General features: G+C 38.0%; 1 protein-coding gene across 4 annotated transcripts in view; it reads left to right on the forward strand.

Moving 5' to 3' along the window:
- Positions 1-19,728, forward strand: part of Mllt3 (MLLT3 super elongation complex subunit) — a 357,726-nt gene that overhangs the window by 1,295 nt on the left and 336,703 nt on the right. For all 4 annotated transcript variants that reach the window (XM_008845527.3, XM_017801213.2, XM_008845528.3 and 1 more), the window contains exon 2: positions 620-800. In XM_008845527.3, the coding sequence (XP_008843749.1) occupies positions 620-800 (181 nt within the window). The remainder of the gene's footprint in view (positions 1-619; positions 801-19,728) is intronic.

The raw sequence follows: 19,728 nt of genomic DNA on the forward strand, positions 1-19,728 counted from the left end.
TGAAAGTGTGTTGTGGGGGTGCGGGGTGCTTTAAGTTCTGGATGCCTCGGTGTGTTTCCGTGTGACCGTGTGAGTAGGGGTAACGACGTCTCGTTCCGGGGTGCACGAAGCCCGTAGTAAGAAAGCATGGGAGTTTGCCGATCCACAGTGGCTGTAGTTTCCATTCCGCCTGGCATCGCGCTCTCACGCACGCACACTCACACGTACACAAAGACTTCCTCGGCGTGTGCCTGTGGCCGCCGCACTTTCCGAGAGGGGGCTCGCCGGGACCCCCAGCTTCACGGCAGTGTTTTCGCACGCCGCGGCACCGCCGCATCCCCTCCGGATCCTTGCCATTGCGTTTGCTCGCGGTGGCCACCGTGCTTCCCCGACCCCCGTAGCGATCCGGGGAAACATTCCGTTACAATCCCAGCCACTGTGCCGCCACCCTGGCCCGCCGTGTCCCGGAGTGTGGGGCGTGCGCGCCCACGCGCGTGCAACGTGGATGCAAAGGGCACTGGCGTTTTCCTTTTATGTGCGTTTCCAGGAGGCAAAAAATGTCAGGCGCGGCGCTGGGCAGAACGACCGCCTTCCTGTTGTTCACGGCTCTCTTCCCCCCCCCCCCCCCCCCCCCCCGCAGTGTGCCGTGCAGGTGAAGCTGGAGCTGGGGCACCGCGCCCAGGTGAGGAAGAAACCCACGGTGGAGGGCTTCACTCACGACTGGATGGTGTTCGTGCGCGGCCCGGAGCACAGCAACATCCAGCACTTTGTGGAGAAAGTCGTCTTCCACTTGCACGAAAGCTTTCCCAGGCCAAAAAGAGGTAGGGCTCGAGTACAAAAGAGAAAATGTCTCGGCTCGAGAGGAGACAATCGCCTGGCCTTGGCTCGGCCCGCTCCCCCTCCCTCCCCGCTGCGCTCTGAACCCCGGGGCCCGATTACTGGGGCTTCAGGCTAGGCACCGCAGAGAAGGGACCATCAGGTGTAGTGTTCATCCCAAGCCGGTGCTCCTCACCTGTCCTTTGGGGTTGCCTCGGGTCCTTTGGGGAGGGTGGTTAGTGAGGTTTGGGGTGTTGGGGCTGCAGGGAATAAACAGTTTGCGCCTTTTTTTTTTTTTTTTTTTTTCTCTCTCTCTCCCGGAGAACTGGAGATTTACCTGTGCAGTCAGCCAAGCGTGCTTGAGAGGTAGTTATTCCATTTGGAGAAGTGGATTCTCTTTGGGGTCTTCTCTGCCTTACCCTCAGCGTGAGGCTCTGGATGCCAGTGGCTGCAGACTCTTCCTTTGGCAGTTAGCCTCCACTTCATCTCTTAAATCTGAATTTTGCTAGTCTGGAGACTTCTTTCCCCTCCCCACATTGCAATTTACTGCTCCTTAGATTTTTGAGCCAGGTTCTGAAGTGTCTTCTGGTTGGGATCCATAGTGGGAGGGTTTCCTTCAAAGGTAGAAAGCTGTTTCAGAGAAAGATGCTGTTTTGCCTATTTCTTGCCCTTCTGCAACCTTGGTTCTTAGTCATAGAGTCTGGTTTGCATAATCTTGCTCTGTAGTCGCAGTCATTTTCAGTAAAGAGCAGGACAGTTTTGAGGAAGAGGGAAGGGATGTTATTTATATATATTTGAAGGGGCTTTGAGAAATCCTTGTTTCTATTCCCTGGAAATAGAAGCTCTGGAAAGCTACTGTCTGGTTGTTTTAGTTGGATTAGTGGAGGTAACAGTGGATGTACAATAAAGTGCTTTGTTTGTGAACAGGTTTATTTATCTAAGTCGACATAATGGTTAGTAGTTATCTTCCATTTGATGCGTAATCTTTATTGGCATCTAGAACTCCTGCAGTTTCTTAGAGTAACATCATAATAAACCCATTCTGCTTAGAGCTATCTGGAATTTATTGAACATGCAGGGGCTGAATAAAGAAAGGAGAAAGGATGTGTACCTTTGAGGTGGCAGGGCTTGTGCTTTTTTTTTGTTTTCAGGACTTATATAATGGGAAGTAAGAGTTTATTTTTGTTCACTTACTGGTTTGGTTTATAGCTCCTCTTCAAAACTTGCATAGTTGAAATTTTGATGGGCTTTGTTGAATGATTAATAAATGTATCCAGCTTCTAACAGGGGGTATGAATATATGTGGCATATGGGAAGTAACAGTACATGGTTGCATTGAAAATACAGGCAGATTCCACATGTCATATTTTCTCAAAGTGGTGATTAGAATGAGTGTTGTCAAGGTTCTGTCCATAGGAAGTTGGATATGATGGTTCTTGGAATCCTTCCCTCTTCCATGTGTCTGTAGAGCCATTGCAGTGGAGTTTAAACAAAAGACATCACCTTCTGACATCCTTGGTACATAGTTACTGCTACTTGGCTGCTTCACTTCAAGGTGAAATGCACTTACCAAAACAAAATTTATTGTACTAGAAAATTAACTCAGTAGAAAATGTTTCTCTTGAAGTAACTTTGTTTAGGCACCTTGACAGTCATCAAACTGATATTATGAAATTCAAACGATCACCCTCTTCTCTATTTTACCACCATTTCTCTGCTTCACTGGGTGTGCAGTGATATTTCTCTTTATTTTTGATTCATAATGATTTTCTGTCCTGCCCGAGGGAATGTGGGGATGTTGCCCACATAGGCCACACCTGGGAGTAGTTGCTAGGTGTGGCGAGCACTTGATAACAGTGATGTCTTCTCTGGCCTCTGTTCATTAGACAATTTATATTCTCAACTGTGGAGTTTTCTTTACGAAGTCTATAGGCCATTGTTTTAAAATATTTATTTTTGGATTTTTATTTGTATGTGGTTCTCATGATGTGACAAGTCCTGGGAAAAGTGCCAGCCTATTTTGCCCACGAGAGACCTTGTCATACTGTAATTACACATGACTCAGATTGCAAGAGAAGGTTTCCTTGTCCATTGGGAATAGTTAGTTGTAAGTTCAAGCAACACCAAACCGGCAACTTAATCCTGGGACTTATTTTGACTTACTAAATATTTCAAAATGGTAATAGTAAGTGGAGAATAAGATTGCCAGGCATTTCTAAGACTTCTAGTAGCTCTTAAGATACCATATTTTGCTATATGATGAATATATGTGATGGGATCAAGTTTGACCCATTGGACATGGGAGAAATGGCAAAAATGAATTTGAGAAATATCTGAGTACAGTATGTTTCAAAGAAATGCTCATACTCATAAACTAATAATAGTGGCAGACCAACTCACTTCATTACATGCAGTAACTAATAAACATGAAACCAGGAACTGATCATGAACTGCTCAGCCACAAAGATAGATGAGTCCCTAGCTTTGTAAATCTTTGGGTTTATGAAAACAAATTGATTTTAAGGTTGCTTTCCTTTACTTCCCAATAAGAGAATCTGTAGAAGAAGAAAATGTAGCATTTCAATTTCTTGCTAAATGAGAATTATATATACCATTTCAGAATTGAGCTAATTGGATTTGAATTAATGAAGTTTTACTCTGTCCCAAAGATATGTGGGAGACTTTCAGTTTAAAGCTACTGGCCAGGTGTGGTAGTGCGCACCTTTAATCCCAGCACTTGGGAGGCAGAGGCAGGCAGATCTTTGTGAGTCCCGAGGCCAGCCTGGTCTACATAGTGACCAGGATAGCTGGGGCTACAAGGAGACCCTGTCTCAAAAAGACAAAACAAAAACAAAAACAAAACAAAACAAAAAACCAACACCAACAACAAAAAACAATTTAAAGCTACTGGTATATAGTCCTAGAAAAAGAGATTTGGATGAAACGTGAAGCCTGGAACATCCATTAGCTAATGAAGAATAAGCAGGTCAGATCTGATGCATTTTCAGACCATCTACTTGCTAGAGAAGACCATATCTTATTATTATCAAATATTTATACTGGTCTGATATGACTAAAATAAATAAATTCAAAACATTTCATTTAAAATATTGTTTTCCTTTTTAGTAGAATCTGAATTTCAGTGAACATTCCAATTATAGATAGCCATTCTTACTATTACAATCTGTTCTATTGACATTTATGATATGAAATCTGTTGCTTATTTTATGAAAGCTAATTTGTCCACTGGTATGAATTGATAGCTTTTTATTCGTAGGCTTTAGTCCTTTGAGTGGACAGATAGGACATAATGGGTACATCTTAAAACTCTCCTTTGATTTAAGCATTTGAGACTAGCCTTAGTGTATAGCTCTGAACTGTGCCTTCTGAAAGAATTTGGATAACTTTTTATCAAGGTACCTAATGTTTGAAGGTTTACTAGCTGAGAATTTTGTGTATGTGTGTATATTTTGTCTTCTGAGACATTTAAGTAAAATGTAGAAATTAAAAACAATGATGGATGAATCTTCTTTGTGTATGATTCTGATGGAAATTAAGGTGACCAGTGAAAACAGTTTTACTACTTGTCATTTTGAAGCAATGGAAACACAATTTTCTAAGGCACTTAAAAACTGAATTGTTGGAAGAAATCTCATATGCTGTTGGTGAAAATGTTAATTGGGCATGAAAAATTTGGAAGACATTTGACAGAAATCTATTGCGCTTTTGAATGTTTATACTCTTTATCCCAGCAATTTTACTTCTAGGAATTTCCCAACAGCCATGACTTCACAATACATACACAAGTATGTCAAATACTTCTTGTGATTGTTTTTTGTAATAGCAAAAATTTGGAAGGAAGTCATATAGGGGACTTCTAGTGGGTGCACTTAATGATAGTAATCTGTAAAAAGTAATAAATCTGACTGTAAATGCAGGAAAATCTTAAAGAGCTATTAAATGAAGTTAGGCAAGTTGTTAAATCCACGTGATCCCATTTAGGGAATGTACTTTAATCAGAATATGCACGTATATCTGCACGTGAAAATAGATTCTGGGTGACTGGGCACCATACTCTTAGCAATGGCTTTCTTCAGTGGGTGCTTCTTGTGTTCATGGTGGTGGGATTTTGTTTTGTTGTTTCATTTGAAAAAAAAAATCCATGTATTTAAAATACCATAGCAGTCATATATTATTCTGTAAGACTGAAGTAGAAAGAATATAAATCTAATATAGAATGTTTCCTTTCAAACAGAGATTAGCATATCATCATGTAAGAATGCTCTTTAATTGTCCAGGGATGGTATTGTGTTTTCATGGTGAGGCAGAGTTAAAATGGCCAGGAATTACAGACAGACTTGTATCTGAGGCTGGGTTCAGAGACTCCTTGGGTTACCTGTGTGTTTTCTTATTTGTTGTTATGGGACCAATTTAATCTTAAAGATTAAATATGTCTTTCTCAAACTTGCTGAACTTAAGACTGTATACTCTTGTAAATCAAAGACTCCAAAGAGTTTTTCTATGTAAAAGTAGCCACCTGTTAATATATGTTTATTTTTGAAAACATATTAAATGAAAAACATTTTTTTTTGGTCTTTTTGAGACAGGGTCTCCCTGTAGCCCCAGCTGTCCTGAAACTCACTATATAGACCAGGCTGGCCTTGAACTCACAGAGCTCTGCCTGCCTCTGCCTCCTGAGTGCTGGGATTAAAGGCGTGCGCCACCATGCCCTGGGAAAAACATTTTAAAACTTATTTTATTATTTTTATGAGTATGAATCTGTTGCTGGCATGTATGTAAGTACCCCCATGTCGTGCAGTGCCATAGTCAGAATTCCCCTGGAACTAGAGTTAAAGGTTGTTGGCTGCTGTGTGGGTGCTGGGAATCAAACCCAGATCCTCTGCAAGAGCAGCCAGTGCTCGTCTTAACCACTGAGCCATCTCTCCAGCTCTGAAAAACATTTTAAAAATAACAAAAATTAGTGAGAGAAGTAGCAGTGTTTATTCATGCAAATATTTTTTAATGTTTTAATGTCTGATTTCAGAGAAGGCAAGTGGGTCCTCAAATTTACTGCTGTATTCAGTCTGTTGTGTTGTGACATGCTGTAGAGCCCCTGGAAATACTGTGTACTACTGAGAATGAGAAAGATAAGTCTCATTTTAGAGTCACTATGTAAGCAGCTTTTATGAGGTCTCAGGGACAGTGAAGTCTGTAGACTATGCTATGAGAACTGCTAATATAAATAAGGCATTCAACATAACAATCTGACATGGATTAAGTGCCCAGTATCCATGTAAACTATTTTTTAGCCATTACTCTTGTTGCTAATAAATATTCATGTAATAGAAAAAGGTAGATATTCTAAGACATTTCTTTGCTCATATTCCAAGATATCAGTTATCTCACGATTTATTTTCAAAAGAGGAAAATCCACATTTGAACTTGACTGGTATATTTTATAGCTAATGTTATGGTTTGTTCTATGGTTGTTATCTGTTAGGCAGAGGTATTTTAATACATTCATCATTGTAGGTGATCACCCCCCTGTAGAATGACTTCTGTGAGCTGAGAAGGATGAAGGCATTGATTGGATAATTTTGCCTTAAAGATCTCACCTACCCTCTGTCCCTCCCTCCCTTTCCTGCCAAATGGGTCAGTCTTTTGTGGATCAACTTTGGTCTCTTTTCTTGCTTTCTGATTGTCTGTTATAGAAGCTCCTTGCTACTTAATGTAGCCCATTTTTTACACATTTATTTATTTATGTGTATGAATGTGAATGTGTGTGCCTTTCAGTGCCATGACACACACATGGAAATGAAAACAACTGGAAGAATTGATCTCTCCTTTTACCATGTGGGTCCTGGGGATTGAACTCAGGTCATCAGGCTTGCCAGTAAGTGCCCTTATCCCTGAGTCCTCTCTCCAGCCCTTATTTTTAAGTTCTAAAGGTAGAGCTAAATTTTAAAACTTTAATTTTAATTTGTTTTTATTTGATTAGTAGTACCATATATGTTTTCATTCATATGTATTTATTTACTATTTGTGTTTGTAAATGTACCTGTTTTGTGTTCTTTGCAGTTCATCGCTGCTTTTTAAATTTTGTATGAAAATACAAAGAATTGTAAAACAAACTTTCAAATCTCTAGTACTGGGAAAGAACATATGTTATTATTTTATCATATTTGATTCCTTGTTTAGGTTTTGAAGAATTGTTTTTAGATGGAGCTAAAGGTTTGAAATGCTTCCCAACTTTTTCTTCCAGTTCTTTAGACTTTCCGTCATTCTGTTTATCTACTTTTGTGTACTTCTATTGCTTGTAAGTACTAGTATAAAGTCAACATGAGAGTGTCATACTGGCTGATTTAGTTTTTTTCAACTGAGATATAATTTACACCATAAAATCCACCCTTTTAAAGTACACAGTTGAGTTGTATTTAGGATATTCACAGATTGTACAATCATTGCCACTATATACCAGAACATTTTGTGAGTGACTTTGCACCTACCCCTCCCCTTAATATGTTTTTTAAAAAATATTTTATTATATTTTATTATTTTAATTCTATGTGTATGAGTGTATTGCCTGCATGTGTGTGGGTGCACCTGTGTCCTGCAGTGCCTAGAGAGGTCAGAAGAGGGTGTTGGATTCCGTGGAACTTGAGTCACAGATGGTTGTCAGCCACCATGTGGGTGCTTGGAATTGAACCTGGGTCCTCTGCAAGAGTAGTCCGTGCTCTTAATGGCTGAGCCATCTCTCTTGCCATCAGTTTGGTGTTTTTTTTTTTTTTTTTTTTTTTTTTTTTTTTTTTTTTTTTTTAGGACTCTGATATAAACATCCAGAGATTTAGCTTTTATTTTTGGTAGCCCAGCTGGCCTAGAATTCACTATGTAGACCAGGCTGGCCTCGAACTCACAGAGATCTGCTTGCTTCTGCCTCCCGAGTGCTGGGATTAAAGGTGTGCACCACCACACCTGGCTCTCAGGTATGTTTTTTTTGCCTAGCCATCTTTATCTGTAAGAGTCAGTTCATTCCCTTTAATGTCCTCTTCTCAGTATTTCATCATAGTAATATATTGTGTAGTTGGCTTTTCTTTTCCTATTTAAAGAACATGCTGGTCATTTTCTGTCCTGTGCCGCAAGCACTTTTGCATGTTACCTTGTGTCCATGAACAAGAGTTTGGATGTAGGCCTACAGTTTGAGTCATCGATTGCAGACATATGCATTTTCATTTGTACTAGATGTTGTACAAAGAGGTGGTAACAGTTCATACTGTGTCAGAGAATGAGTACCATTTTTTCTCTACATTTTTGCCAACATTGGTGACTATAATATTTGTTATTTTTGATATTTAATTGAAATAGACTTTTTGTTTTCATTTAACCTTCATTCATAGTGGGAAGTGTGTTAAGCATTTTTACATGCTGTTTATTGATCAGATTTCTTTTTAAAAAAGATTTATTGTATTATTTATGTGTATGTGACTGATTTGGTACTCTGTAGATTAGGCTGGCATCAAATCCAGAGATCTGCCTGCCTCTGTTGGGGTGCACCACCACACCTGGCTTGTTTCGTTTTTGAGATGAGGCTTCATTCACTATGTAGTTTAAGCTGGCCTAGAACTTGGTAGGCTGACCTCCTAGATTTCTTCTTTATTGACTTTAAGAAAGATTTATTTATGTGTATATGTCTGGTATGTGTATGTGTTGTGTGTTTGGGTGCTTGTAGAATTTAGAAGTGAACTTCACATACCCTGAAGCTGAAGTTATAGACAGTTGTGAGCTGCCCAACATAGGTATTGGGAGTTAAATTCAGGTCCTTCTCCAGATTGCCCCTCTTTTTTTCCACAACTAAAGAATAATTCTTTTAAAAAGTTTTTATTGATTTCAAGATTTCATACAGTGTATTTTGATCATATTCAGAACCCTTCTCCACCTCTGTCTTACTACCCTGCCCACACACTTCATTTCCTCTATTATTATTTGCCTTTTTTTTTTTTTTAAAGGTCTATGAAATCTAACCTGTGTTTTTTTTTTCAAGTGCTCTTTGCTGTGGGTCTGTCTCTTGGAGTCTGGTCAACCTACCAGATAACACACCAGTAAAGAAAACTGACTGACTTTCTCCCAGCATCCATCAAATACCAGTAGATCCTCAGTTAATGCTGGGGCTTCCTGCCCACCTCCCCCATCCATGTCCTGCCCCTTTTTTAATAAAAAAAAATCTATTGGGGCCAGGCATGGAGTTGCATGCCTTTAATTCTAGCTTTGAAGGGGTAGAGGTAGGCAGATTTCTGTGAGTTTGAGGCCAGCCTGGCATGCAAGTTTCCTATTAGCCAGAGTTGTACAGTGTGACCCTGTCTCAAACACACACAGACACACACACACACACACACACACACAGAGTCAGTATGACATATTACAGTAGATTTCAACAGGTAGCTGTAAATGGGAAGTTCACTGAAATTCAGATCCTACTAAAAATGAAAACAGTAACAAACAAATCCCCCCCTGCCCGCAAACAAATAAAACTATTGGGGGCTGTTGGTCAGTAGTTAACAGCACTTCCAAAGGACCTGTTCAGTTCCCAGAGCCCATGTTGCGCAGTTCACAATTGCCTACAACTCCAATTCTAGGGAAATAGTTTCTTCTGTCCTCCACAGCACCTGCACACATAAGGTACACACATACACACATAAAAATAAAAATAAATCTTAAAAACAAACAGCTATTGGTTGGGAGGCAGAGGCAGGTAGATCTCTATGACTTTGAGGTGAGTCTAGTCTACATAGTTAGTTCCAGGCCAGTCAGGGCTACATAGTGTGACTCTGTCTCAAAAACCAAAACAAAACAGAACAAACTATTGGGATATTCATGGTTTTCTTATTAATAGGATGCTACTGTATTGTTATTTGTATTGAAAATGTTTTTTTATAGCCTGGTTTATGATACTAGTTTTTGAAAATGTTTTTTTATAGCCTGGTTTATGATACTAGTTTATCTATCATATGAAAGGTATTGATTTTTGTCAGCTTGATCAGTTTATTTTTGTTTTCTTTGATTTTAGGATTTTGGAATGGGGTTTGTAGGCGTGGTAATTGGTTTAACAGGCTTGGAAGAACTACCAACTGAGCTATAGTCCTAACCTTAGCTTTGTTTTTAATCAGAAGCTTAGAAATGTGGAGTGGTCTTGCATGTAGACACAACGAGTTGTAAGTGTGCCTGTGCAAAGAAAGCTAATAATAAATGGTGGCCAATTGTTTATTTTTTTAAAAGTCTTTTTATTTTCATTTTTATGTGTATGAGTGTTTTGCTTGCATGTGTGTAAGTGTACCTGTGTCATGCAGTGCCTGCAGAGGTCAGAAGAGGGTATCGGATCCCCTGGAACTAGAGTTATGGATGGTTGTTAGCCACCATGTGGGTGCTGGGAATCGAACAGGGACCCCTGTAAGAGCAGCCAGTGCTCTTAACTGCTGAGCCACCTCTCCAGCTCCCCAATTGTTTACTTTTAAGATGTTGAGTAATTATTCACTTATATTAGCAGACAAATATTCAGTAGTAGCTGTTTTTATAGACATGGCCTAGGATTTAATGAAGTGTAAGGACTTTGATAGATACTATTTTTTTATAATTAACATATTACATTTATTTTTTAGAAGGGAAGGGTCTAGTCTGGTTGATAGCTATTAACAACCAAGTTGCAACTTTCTGTTCCCATTTTAATGTTGACTAGATTAGAGGACTCTTAAGTTAACTTTATAATTGGAGCTTAACTCTGGGACTATGTGAGAAATCAAAAAACAGAGATTTTTGATTTTCTCAAAATACCTTATGTTCTTTCTAAGTTCATTTAGTTTTTTAGATTTACTTGCGGGGAGGCTGCTAGGAGTTTGAACCCAGGGCCTCATGCATGGTAGGCAAACTCTCTACCACTGAGCTACATCACCAACCCAAGTTTTAGATTTGAAGGAAACAGAACTGGAAATGTAGGTGAACAAATCATTTTTATGTAGAAGATAGCTTATTTAACAGATGTTAGAATTTAAAGTTCCACTCCACTCTCTTGACCAAGAAAGAGTTCTAAAGTAAGAAAGTTACCCAGTTTGAGTTTGAAGGAATCTGATTAAATTGAACCCTAAAGTCAAACTGCAAAGTGTCTAGGGAATGAACTAAAGATATTAGGCCAAAAATTGGGTCTTCATTGAACAACAAATGTCTAAAAGAACAGTTTTTTAGAAGAAAAAAATACATTTTATTTTCAACCATAACACTTTATTTTTTTTCATTGTCTTTGATTCAAAAGGACATTGATTATACGCTTATTGCCGACTCCCACAACCCTTTAGACTGTAAGCTTCCAGAGGCCAAGAACCAGTTTTTATTCGTTATTATATTCTTTTTTTGTTAATTATTCATTTAATAGCCACATACTTAGAAGAAACATTTCATTACAACAGCATTGACATATTCAATAACAATCTTCTGAGCTAAGATGCATCTTTTTCAGAATTGCCTGTAAATTTTTAGGTTTACAGTTGAATTATTACAGTTAAACAGTATTGTACTCAGTATAAACCCTATAAGGCAAAGTTAAATGAGGTTTTAACCTTTAAAAAAGATATCCATTTCATTATTAAAATATACAGTTTCATACAGAAAAATTCATTTTCAATGTAATTGACATTAAGATGTTTGCACATGAGTTTCTAATCTCTATATATCTGATTATTACTAGTAATAGTCGGTTACTTTCTTATTTTTAAAGGAAAAAAAGTTCTTTGGCTACTTTCAGGTAAAATCCAATTTCATTTTATGGAGTCATGTAAGATTTTTCTTTATGATGAAGTCATTAGGAAAGTTGTTGGTGCTTGGTAGCTATCTCCTGATATTCTGCCCCTACTGTGACCTTTGGCAGTTTCACAATTGCATGAAAGATCTAGAGCCTTGTTTTATTATTTTTTTTAGTTTATGTTTTATATATATTATATGTATACACACACACACACACAAGTGTTTTGCCTACATTGAAGTACACCATGTACATGCAATACCTGCGGAGGCCAGAAGAGAGCTTCAGATCTCCTGGAACTGCAGTTAATAGATAGTTGATAGCTGCCATGTGGATGCTGGGACTGAACTGGGTCCTTTGCAAGAGCAGCTAGTGCTCTTAACTGTTGAGCCATCTCTCCAGCCCCTTAGTGCTTTGCTTTAAGAAATAATTTTGTATTACTTCATTTTAAGTGTAATAAGTTTGCCATGGTTGAGGCCTGCAGAAGACTATTATTACTGAATTTTTTAAAATATAAGCCTAACGTTTGGGTGTGATTTAGGTAGCCCTAAAACTAGTGCATCATTATTATGTTTTAATTTAAAAAGCTGTTTTTTAAAATTTTTGTGAAAGTTAGCTTTTTAAAATTGAAAGTTACATTTATGATGCTTGTGGGCATGCATGCGCCATTGTGTGTGTATGGAGGTCAGGGAACAGTGGAGCTTGGTTCTCCTGATATGTTGGTCCTAGGGAATTCAATTCAGGTTGTCAGGCTTAGTTGACAAGTGCCTTTGGCACTTGACATTCTCAAAGTTAGTTTTGTCACAGAAAATGATACATACCTTTATGTTTGATTCTGAGGTCAGTTTGCTTAAAGTAATATTGTTGAGTATAAAGATGATTAGTTGAACTTACTGTGTTTGAAGGTTGATATTCTCAGAGCCTAGTAATAATTTTATTTTTTCTATTTCAAAATACTTAATTTGATTGCTGGGTGTGGTGGTATACACCTTTAATCCCAGTACTTGGGAGGCCAGCCAGTGCTATATAGCGAGACCCTGTTTCAAAACAAACCCCTTAATTTTGTCAAAGTTAGTTTTTAATGCTTCTTTTCAGGAGACTCCATCAGTTATGTTAACCATTGATACCATTTATAGAGACCAAATGTTTTGTGAATATGTTAATTTTAAAAAACAAAACATGTGTTAACAATTTCCTAGATTGTTAATAGTCTTATAAATGGTGTATAGAACAGGAAGAGAGTATATGCCTCTTCATGTTTCTAGGTATAAATTTGTTTGTATGATGCCTTTTAATTTAAATTTTTTTTTTTTGGTCTTTTTTGAGACAGCGTCTCCCTGTAGCCCCAGCTGGCCCGGGACTCACTGTGTAGACCAGGCTGGCCTTGAACTCACAAAGATCCATCTGCCTCTGCCTCCCAAGTGCTGCCTTCATGTCCTACAATGCCTGTAGAGGTTAGAAGAGGGTGTTGAATCCCCTCCGCCCCAGGAACTGGAGTTATGGGTGGCTCTTAGGTACTATATGGGTGCTGGGAACTTAACCTAGGTCCTCTGCAAGAGTAGCCAGTGCTCTTAGCTGATGAACTATTAATTGAATCTTAATTGAACTTGTTTTGAAAGGCAGGTACTCTTCCAATCCTTAGTTGCAACATCTATATAACTTTTAGGTCAGAAAAGAAAAAAATAGTTCTTACCATTCCAACTTGTTAAAGGATCAGTCATGACTGACTAGAGCCAAGGATTTCATTTTTGCACAGGTACATAAATTCACACATTTTAAGAGCAGCACCTAAATAAGAATTTTCTTGTGTTGGAAAGGTTACACATTAGCTTGTAGTTAATATTGACATCGTATCTTTCTACAGAGGCTTTTGTTTTGGAGGCTTATCACTGATTTTAGTACTTGATTCAGTTTATTTTCTTTATATTAGAATGACCATAATTGTTCATCTTTATACACATTTTGGGAATCTTGGGACAGATAAAATTATGTCACTGAAAAAAGGGGAAGAAAATAATTACAGCAAAATGTATGTGTCTGTGTGTTACAGTGCTGGGGATGGAACTCAGGACCTGTGCGTGCTAGGTAAGTGTTCCACTACTGAGCATCAACCCCAGCCTAGCAAAATAATAATGGGAGTTATCTTTGAGAAGTGGGAATCAGGAGCTTCTTTCTATTGTTAGTGAAGTTTGTTGGATTTTATAAGGTTTTTCTTTTTTTGTGTACGCGTATATGGTTATATAGTGTGTGTGTGCGCATTGCGTGCACATGTATGTATTTATGTATGAAGGCTAGAAGGCAACCTTGGTGGTGTTTCTTAGGTATTTTCCACCTTTTTTTTGGAGGTAGGGTCTCTCAGGTCTTAGAAATTGCCAAATATGGTAGGCAGGCTGGCCCAGAAGCCCCAAAGATCTACCTGTGTCTACCTCACTAGCACATGCCACCACATCTGGCTTTTTTTTCCTTTTTCTCTTCTTTCCTTTTCCTTTTCTTTTTTTCTTTGTCTTTTGGAAACAGGGTCTCCTTGTAGCTGCAGCTGGCCTGGAACTTACTATGTAGTCCAGGCTGGCCTTGAATTCACAGAGATCCTCCTGCCTCTGCCTCCCAAGTGCTGAGACTCAAGGCATGTACCACCATGCCTGGCTCTGGCTTTTTTTCTTTAAACATATTTTTATTTTATGTGCATGAGTGTATTGCCTGCATGTATGTAAGTGCACCTTTGTCATGCAATGCCTGTGGAGGTGTCAGAAGAGAACTTTGGATCCCCTGGAATTGGAGTTAAGAGGTTGTTAGCTGCTATGTGGGTGCTGGGAATTGAACCCAGATCTTCTGCAAGAGCAGCCAGTTCTCTTAACCTCGAGTCAACTCTCCAGCCCCCACATCTGGCTTTCTTAAAAAAAAAAAAATGTGGTCTTAGGGCTGGGCATGGTGGAGCATGCCTTTAATCCCAGCACTTGAGAGGCACAGGCAGGCAGATCTATGAGTTAAAGGCTAGCTTGTTCTACATAGTGAGTTCCAGGCCAGCTGGAACTGTCTCAGAAATACCCCCTCCCCCCAAAAAAGTGGGCTCTGGGGTTCAAACTTAGGGCTTTGAGCCTGCAAGGCAAGAACTTTAACCACTAAACTATCTCCCCAGACTTCCTGTTTTTTCTTTTTACTTGAGACTAGGTCTCAGTGTATCATTCTGCCTGACCTACAACTTAGTATATTGTCTAGACTGATTTTGAACTTAAAATAATGTTCCTGCCTCTGCTTCTTTCAATGCCAGGATTGAAGGTGCATATCCATGTTCAACTTCATACTTTCTTTTTTTAAAAAAATGGAATGAATGAAAATGAATGAATGAGTGCATTAGAAACAGGACCTTTCTCTCAAATTTGCTTTTTGAGTTTTTCTTTCTCTAAAAGTAGTGCTGTCATATGGAACTGAACAGGACTATTTTTCTCAAGGAACATTTTCATATCTCATTACTTATAGTTTTAACCACTTTGTCAATATTGTCTTATTTAATATCGCTATAAATATGAACACAAATGTTGTACAAGGTGATTGTAAGCTTTAAAAAGAAACTGCAAAGCATGTAGACACAGCTGTCCTGAAACTCACTATGTAGACCAGGCTGGCCTTGAACTCATAGAGCTCCTCCTGCCTCTGCCTCCCAAATGCTGAAATTAAAGGTGTGCACCACCACACCTAGCACAAAGTATGTTTTTAATCCTAATTTATATTGTGTTGAAGTTGGAATGAGATTAGCTATGTAAGTACTTGTTAATACTGTATTGTTTAGGGAATAATTACCAGAAAAAACTATATTTTATGTACAGAGTTTTTCTTTTCCATTTATGTTTGATTGACTCTGAAGATATGGAACCTATAGATAATGAAGACTAACTGAAAAATTTTTGGAGTACGTAGGAATGTTTTGAAATGTTTGGGCTTATTTTTTGCCTGTACATTTTGATAACTTTTTTATTTAGCATGTTTGTTTTAATGTGTAGTGTTAGAAAAATTTCCAGAGCCTGCACCTGATTTTAAAATTTAATTGATTACAATTGAAAGACCAGGTGTGGTGGCACATGCTTTTAATCCCAGCGCTCAGGATACAGAGGCAGGTGGATCTTCTGTGAGATTGAGACCAGCCTGGGCTACATAGTGAGACACGGTATCAAAAAATGAAAACAAAAACAAAACTGAAAAAATTGACTACAATTGAAACGATGCTCATGAAGTTTAGATTTATAATGACAGTGTTGGGAATAAATAGGGTCTATAACTGAAACTAAAAGACCTCTGTTCACTTTGTTGGTCTTTGTATATAATGTTAAACATGAAATGATAAAAAGTACTAAAGTAAAACACAAATAATACATTTAAGACAGGGAAAGAAGTTCTTTTTGGGTGGATAGTTGATACATGATTGCATAAAAACAATTTCAGCACTAATGTTTTTAATTGAATTTCATATATAAGCTGTGAAAATAACTACATGTTTTGAAAAACAAAAATTAAGGACTGGAGAGGTGGCTTAGCAGTCAAGAACACGTTCTAGTCTTCCAGAGGATTTGAATTTGTTTCCCAGCAACTGTGTGGGGCAGTTCACAACTGACTGTAACACTAGTTCCTGGGGGAGCCAATGCCTCTCAGGCAGCTGCACTCATGTGTGCATGCTTGCACACAGACACACATGTATGCACAAAATTAGAAATGAAAATCTTGCCAGAGTGGTGGTGCACACCTTTAATTCCAGCACTTGGGAGGCAGAGGTGAGAAAATTTCTGAGGTCAGCCTGATGTACATAGTGAGTTCCAGGCGAATAAATAATATATCAATAGTAAATAATCGATATGAATGTATCTTAAATACAACCAAAAAATAATTTCTCCAAAACAGAAGGATTAATTTCAGCTTTCTTCAAATATTTCTTTGTAATGTAAATTTTAATAATATAAATTTTATGTCTTTAATTTTATGATCTATTAAAAAACATTTCTTGTTTTTGTGTTTTTGAGACAGGGTCTCCCTATAGCCCTGTCTGTCCTGGACCTCACTATGTAGACCAGGCTGTCCTTGATCTCACAGAGATCTGCCTGCCTCTGCCCCTTGAGTACTGGGATTAAAGGTGTGCACCTCCACTCCCAGCTCCTTTTTTATCATAAAGAAAAACCCATTAAATTGTACTGTGTGCCAGTGTATATTAGATTAATAGGTGCTTTTACAAAATTTATAAAACATGGTTAGATTAGCTCCATCATAGACTTCTTACCATATATAGAAACTGATGTTTATGATGTGGGTGTTTCTCATTAGCTACTTGTGCGAAGTTGACACTTTAAGTTCTATGTGCTAGCATTTCGAATAACATCATTTTCCCTGGACTTACTTTAGTTCTGCTGATAAAATTTTCTACTTACTTATTTCTCCTTTTGAGAGAATTCTAAATGGGATTCATAGTGGCATGGGTTTCTTTCTTCAGGATTAAGTTATGTATATGAACAAGGAACGTGACACTGGTTCTCTTGACTATATAGCTCACAGCATTTTTTGTTGTTCTTTGTTAATTTATATAGAAGTCACATCTGGAAGTAGAGGAAGTAAAATAGTTATGTTTAAGTAAAGTCACTGTTTTCAGATTTATTTTAACTTTGGGACTGGAGAGATGGCTCGGGAGTTAAGAGCACTGGCTTCTCTTGCAAAGGACCTGGGTTCGAGTCCCAGTTCCTACATGGTGACAAGCAACTGTCTGTAACTGCAGTTCCAGGGGACCCAACACCCTTTTCTGAACTCTGTGCATTTCATGACACAGGTACCCTTACATCTATGCAGACAATACACTCATACACATAAAATAATAAATAAAATATTAAAAAATATTTATTGTATATCCATTGGATCAAGTTGAGGACTTGAAAATGTGAGCTGTCCAGAGATCTGGCTTGGATGTTACAAATTGTTGGAGATTCCAAATTTGCTGCTAAATAAATCTACTTATGCATCTTGTTATTGGATGGGTATGGCCAGAGTAGTCCCAGATAGTGGATAATAGCTTTTATTTGTAGTGTATGTAGTGGGAGCATATTTTGCAGTAAAAGGGAAGCCAGAGGACAAGGTGTTCTCTACTTGTGGGCTTGTAAAGCCCTTAGAGTTTTCTTTATGTTATTGTAGAAAGACATTATTTTTGCTTTGGCGTGCTTAAAACTAAAGGGGAAATGATCCAAAAGAATAATCTTGAAATTCAATAGCAAGAAAACTACTTGACATTGTGGGCTGGAGGCCAGCAAACGTGGGGCTTTCATTGAATGCGTGGGAAATAGGGCAGGCCTGGAATTTAAAGAGACAGGGTGCAGTACCCTAGAAAAGAGAAGCTCTCCTGTATGATTTGCTTACTTGGAGAAAAAAAATACTTGAAATTTTCTCTAAAGGATCTTTATTGGATAAGCTGTTTCAGGCATTGAAAGATACTGAGTAAAGTTTTCCTAACTCCACCTTCCACACTCCTTAACCTTCTCTTCTCTGAAATTGGTGTGTAGTAAAATTGTTTATAACGGAAGAAGCAGTGTTTCAAATAAAAGTACTTTGTAGCCTGTTCAAATGTAGTCTAATGCAATTCTCTCTGAAATTGAGAACTTATTGCTTTGTTTATGTAGCCCTTTAAAATGTGGGGGTGGGATGAGAAATCTGGGAACCTGGGCTTTAGAATTTTATTTTTCCTATGCCTGAATTTTCCTCCCCCATCCACTCAAGAATCCCCATCTTCCCCCTCTGCCACCTCCCACAATCCCTCAATAAAATAGTATTTAAAAGACTTGAATAACCAGTCCTATGTACCAGCTTCTTGCTTGGGGCAGTAATGTTGTACTGTTTTCAAGGGTGGTCTTGAATCTCTATGGGAGATTTTACAGGCAGTGGGCTCCAAGACCCACTCAGTGTATTATATTAAACATGATCAGTTAAATTCCCAAGCCAAAGAGAATGCACACAGATAGCCTTACATTGTTGAATTTCCATCTGTAATTAGTAGAAAACCAATTTATTTAGTTGTGTTTGAGTAATTTATGGTTTAAGTCTATGAAAGTAAAACATTTATCTGGTGTTTGGGATTTACTTTTTAAAACAAACCATAATATGTAATTTCAGGAATACCCATTTGAATGTGCATTTTATTTAATAGTTTTTATACATTTCTTATTCCTTTAGAAAACCAGTGCAGAGTAGCCACTTTCAAATGTTATTCAGTTGAATCCAGGTTTCTCCTGCATGAGATAACAGTCTATAGTATGAGATCTACTCATTCATAGTCTGCATCTCTTTTCTTTGGCATGTACTATAAATGAATGGTTGCCTAAAATTTATATAATGTGCTGGCACAAACCTTTGGCAAAATAAGCAGGATTAGAATCCTCATAAATTAAATACTATATTAAAATTAGCCTTTAGGAAATAAGACACTCTTCAGGCACACTTACTTGAATGAACTAATATATTTAACCTATACTGAAATGGGGTGTGAAGTCATGCCTGTTGCCACCTAAGTTAGTTTAAAAATTTTTTGATGCATCTTTCCAGCATGAACTTGTGATTGCTAACCACGTGATAACATAACTTTGTTGGGCCACTGATTTTTCTTTCCTTATTCACATACCTCAGAGACTTCATTTATGAGGTGAATTGGATTTCTATTTAAATAAATACCTATTCTTCCTGACTAGTTAGATGAAATACTTGTCCTTCACAGGCTAAGTAGAAATGAATTTAGGTGTCAGTATCTCAGGTATTGGTAAGATTAGACAATGATACATAATAGGAAAGCTTTTAAAATTTATTTTAAATAATATAAGTAGTTTTATGTGGAAAATTGTAAGCCTTGAGGAACCAAGTTTATTTTTCTCATAAGAATCATTACATAGAGCTTTTGATTATATAGAAAATGGCATGAATTCTGCCGCTTTTCTTTACTGGTAGAATCAAAGTTCTATGGCTCAACATTTTACAGTAATGTCTAAATGTTTGCTTTTCCTTTTTTAGCTCAGTTTTTATAAGTGGTATCAGAGAAGTGATAGATACCTGAAGTTTATCTCATGCAACCAGTATTAGTTAAGGTTTTCTACACAAACACACACACACACACACACACACACACACACACACACACA

Source organism: Nannospalax galili, unplaced genomic scaffold, assembly GCF_000622305.1.
Source record: "Nannospalax galili isolate Female #2095 unplaced genomic scaffold, S.galili_v1.0 scaffold1082, whole genome shotgun sequence".
In the NCBI taxonomy this organism is placed as follows: domain Eukaryota; kingdom Metazoa; phylum Chordata; class Mammalia; order Rodentia; family Spalacidae; genus Nannospalax; species Nannospalax galili.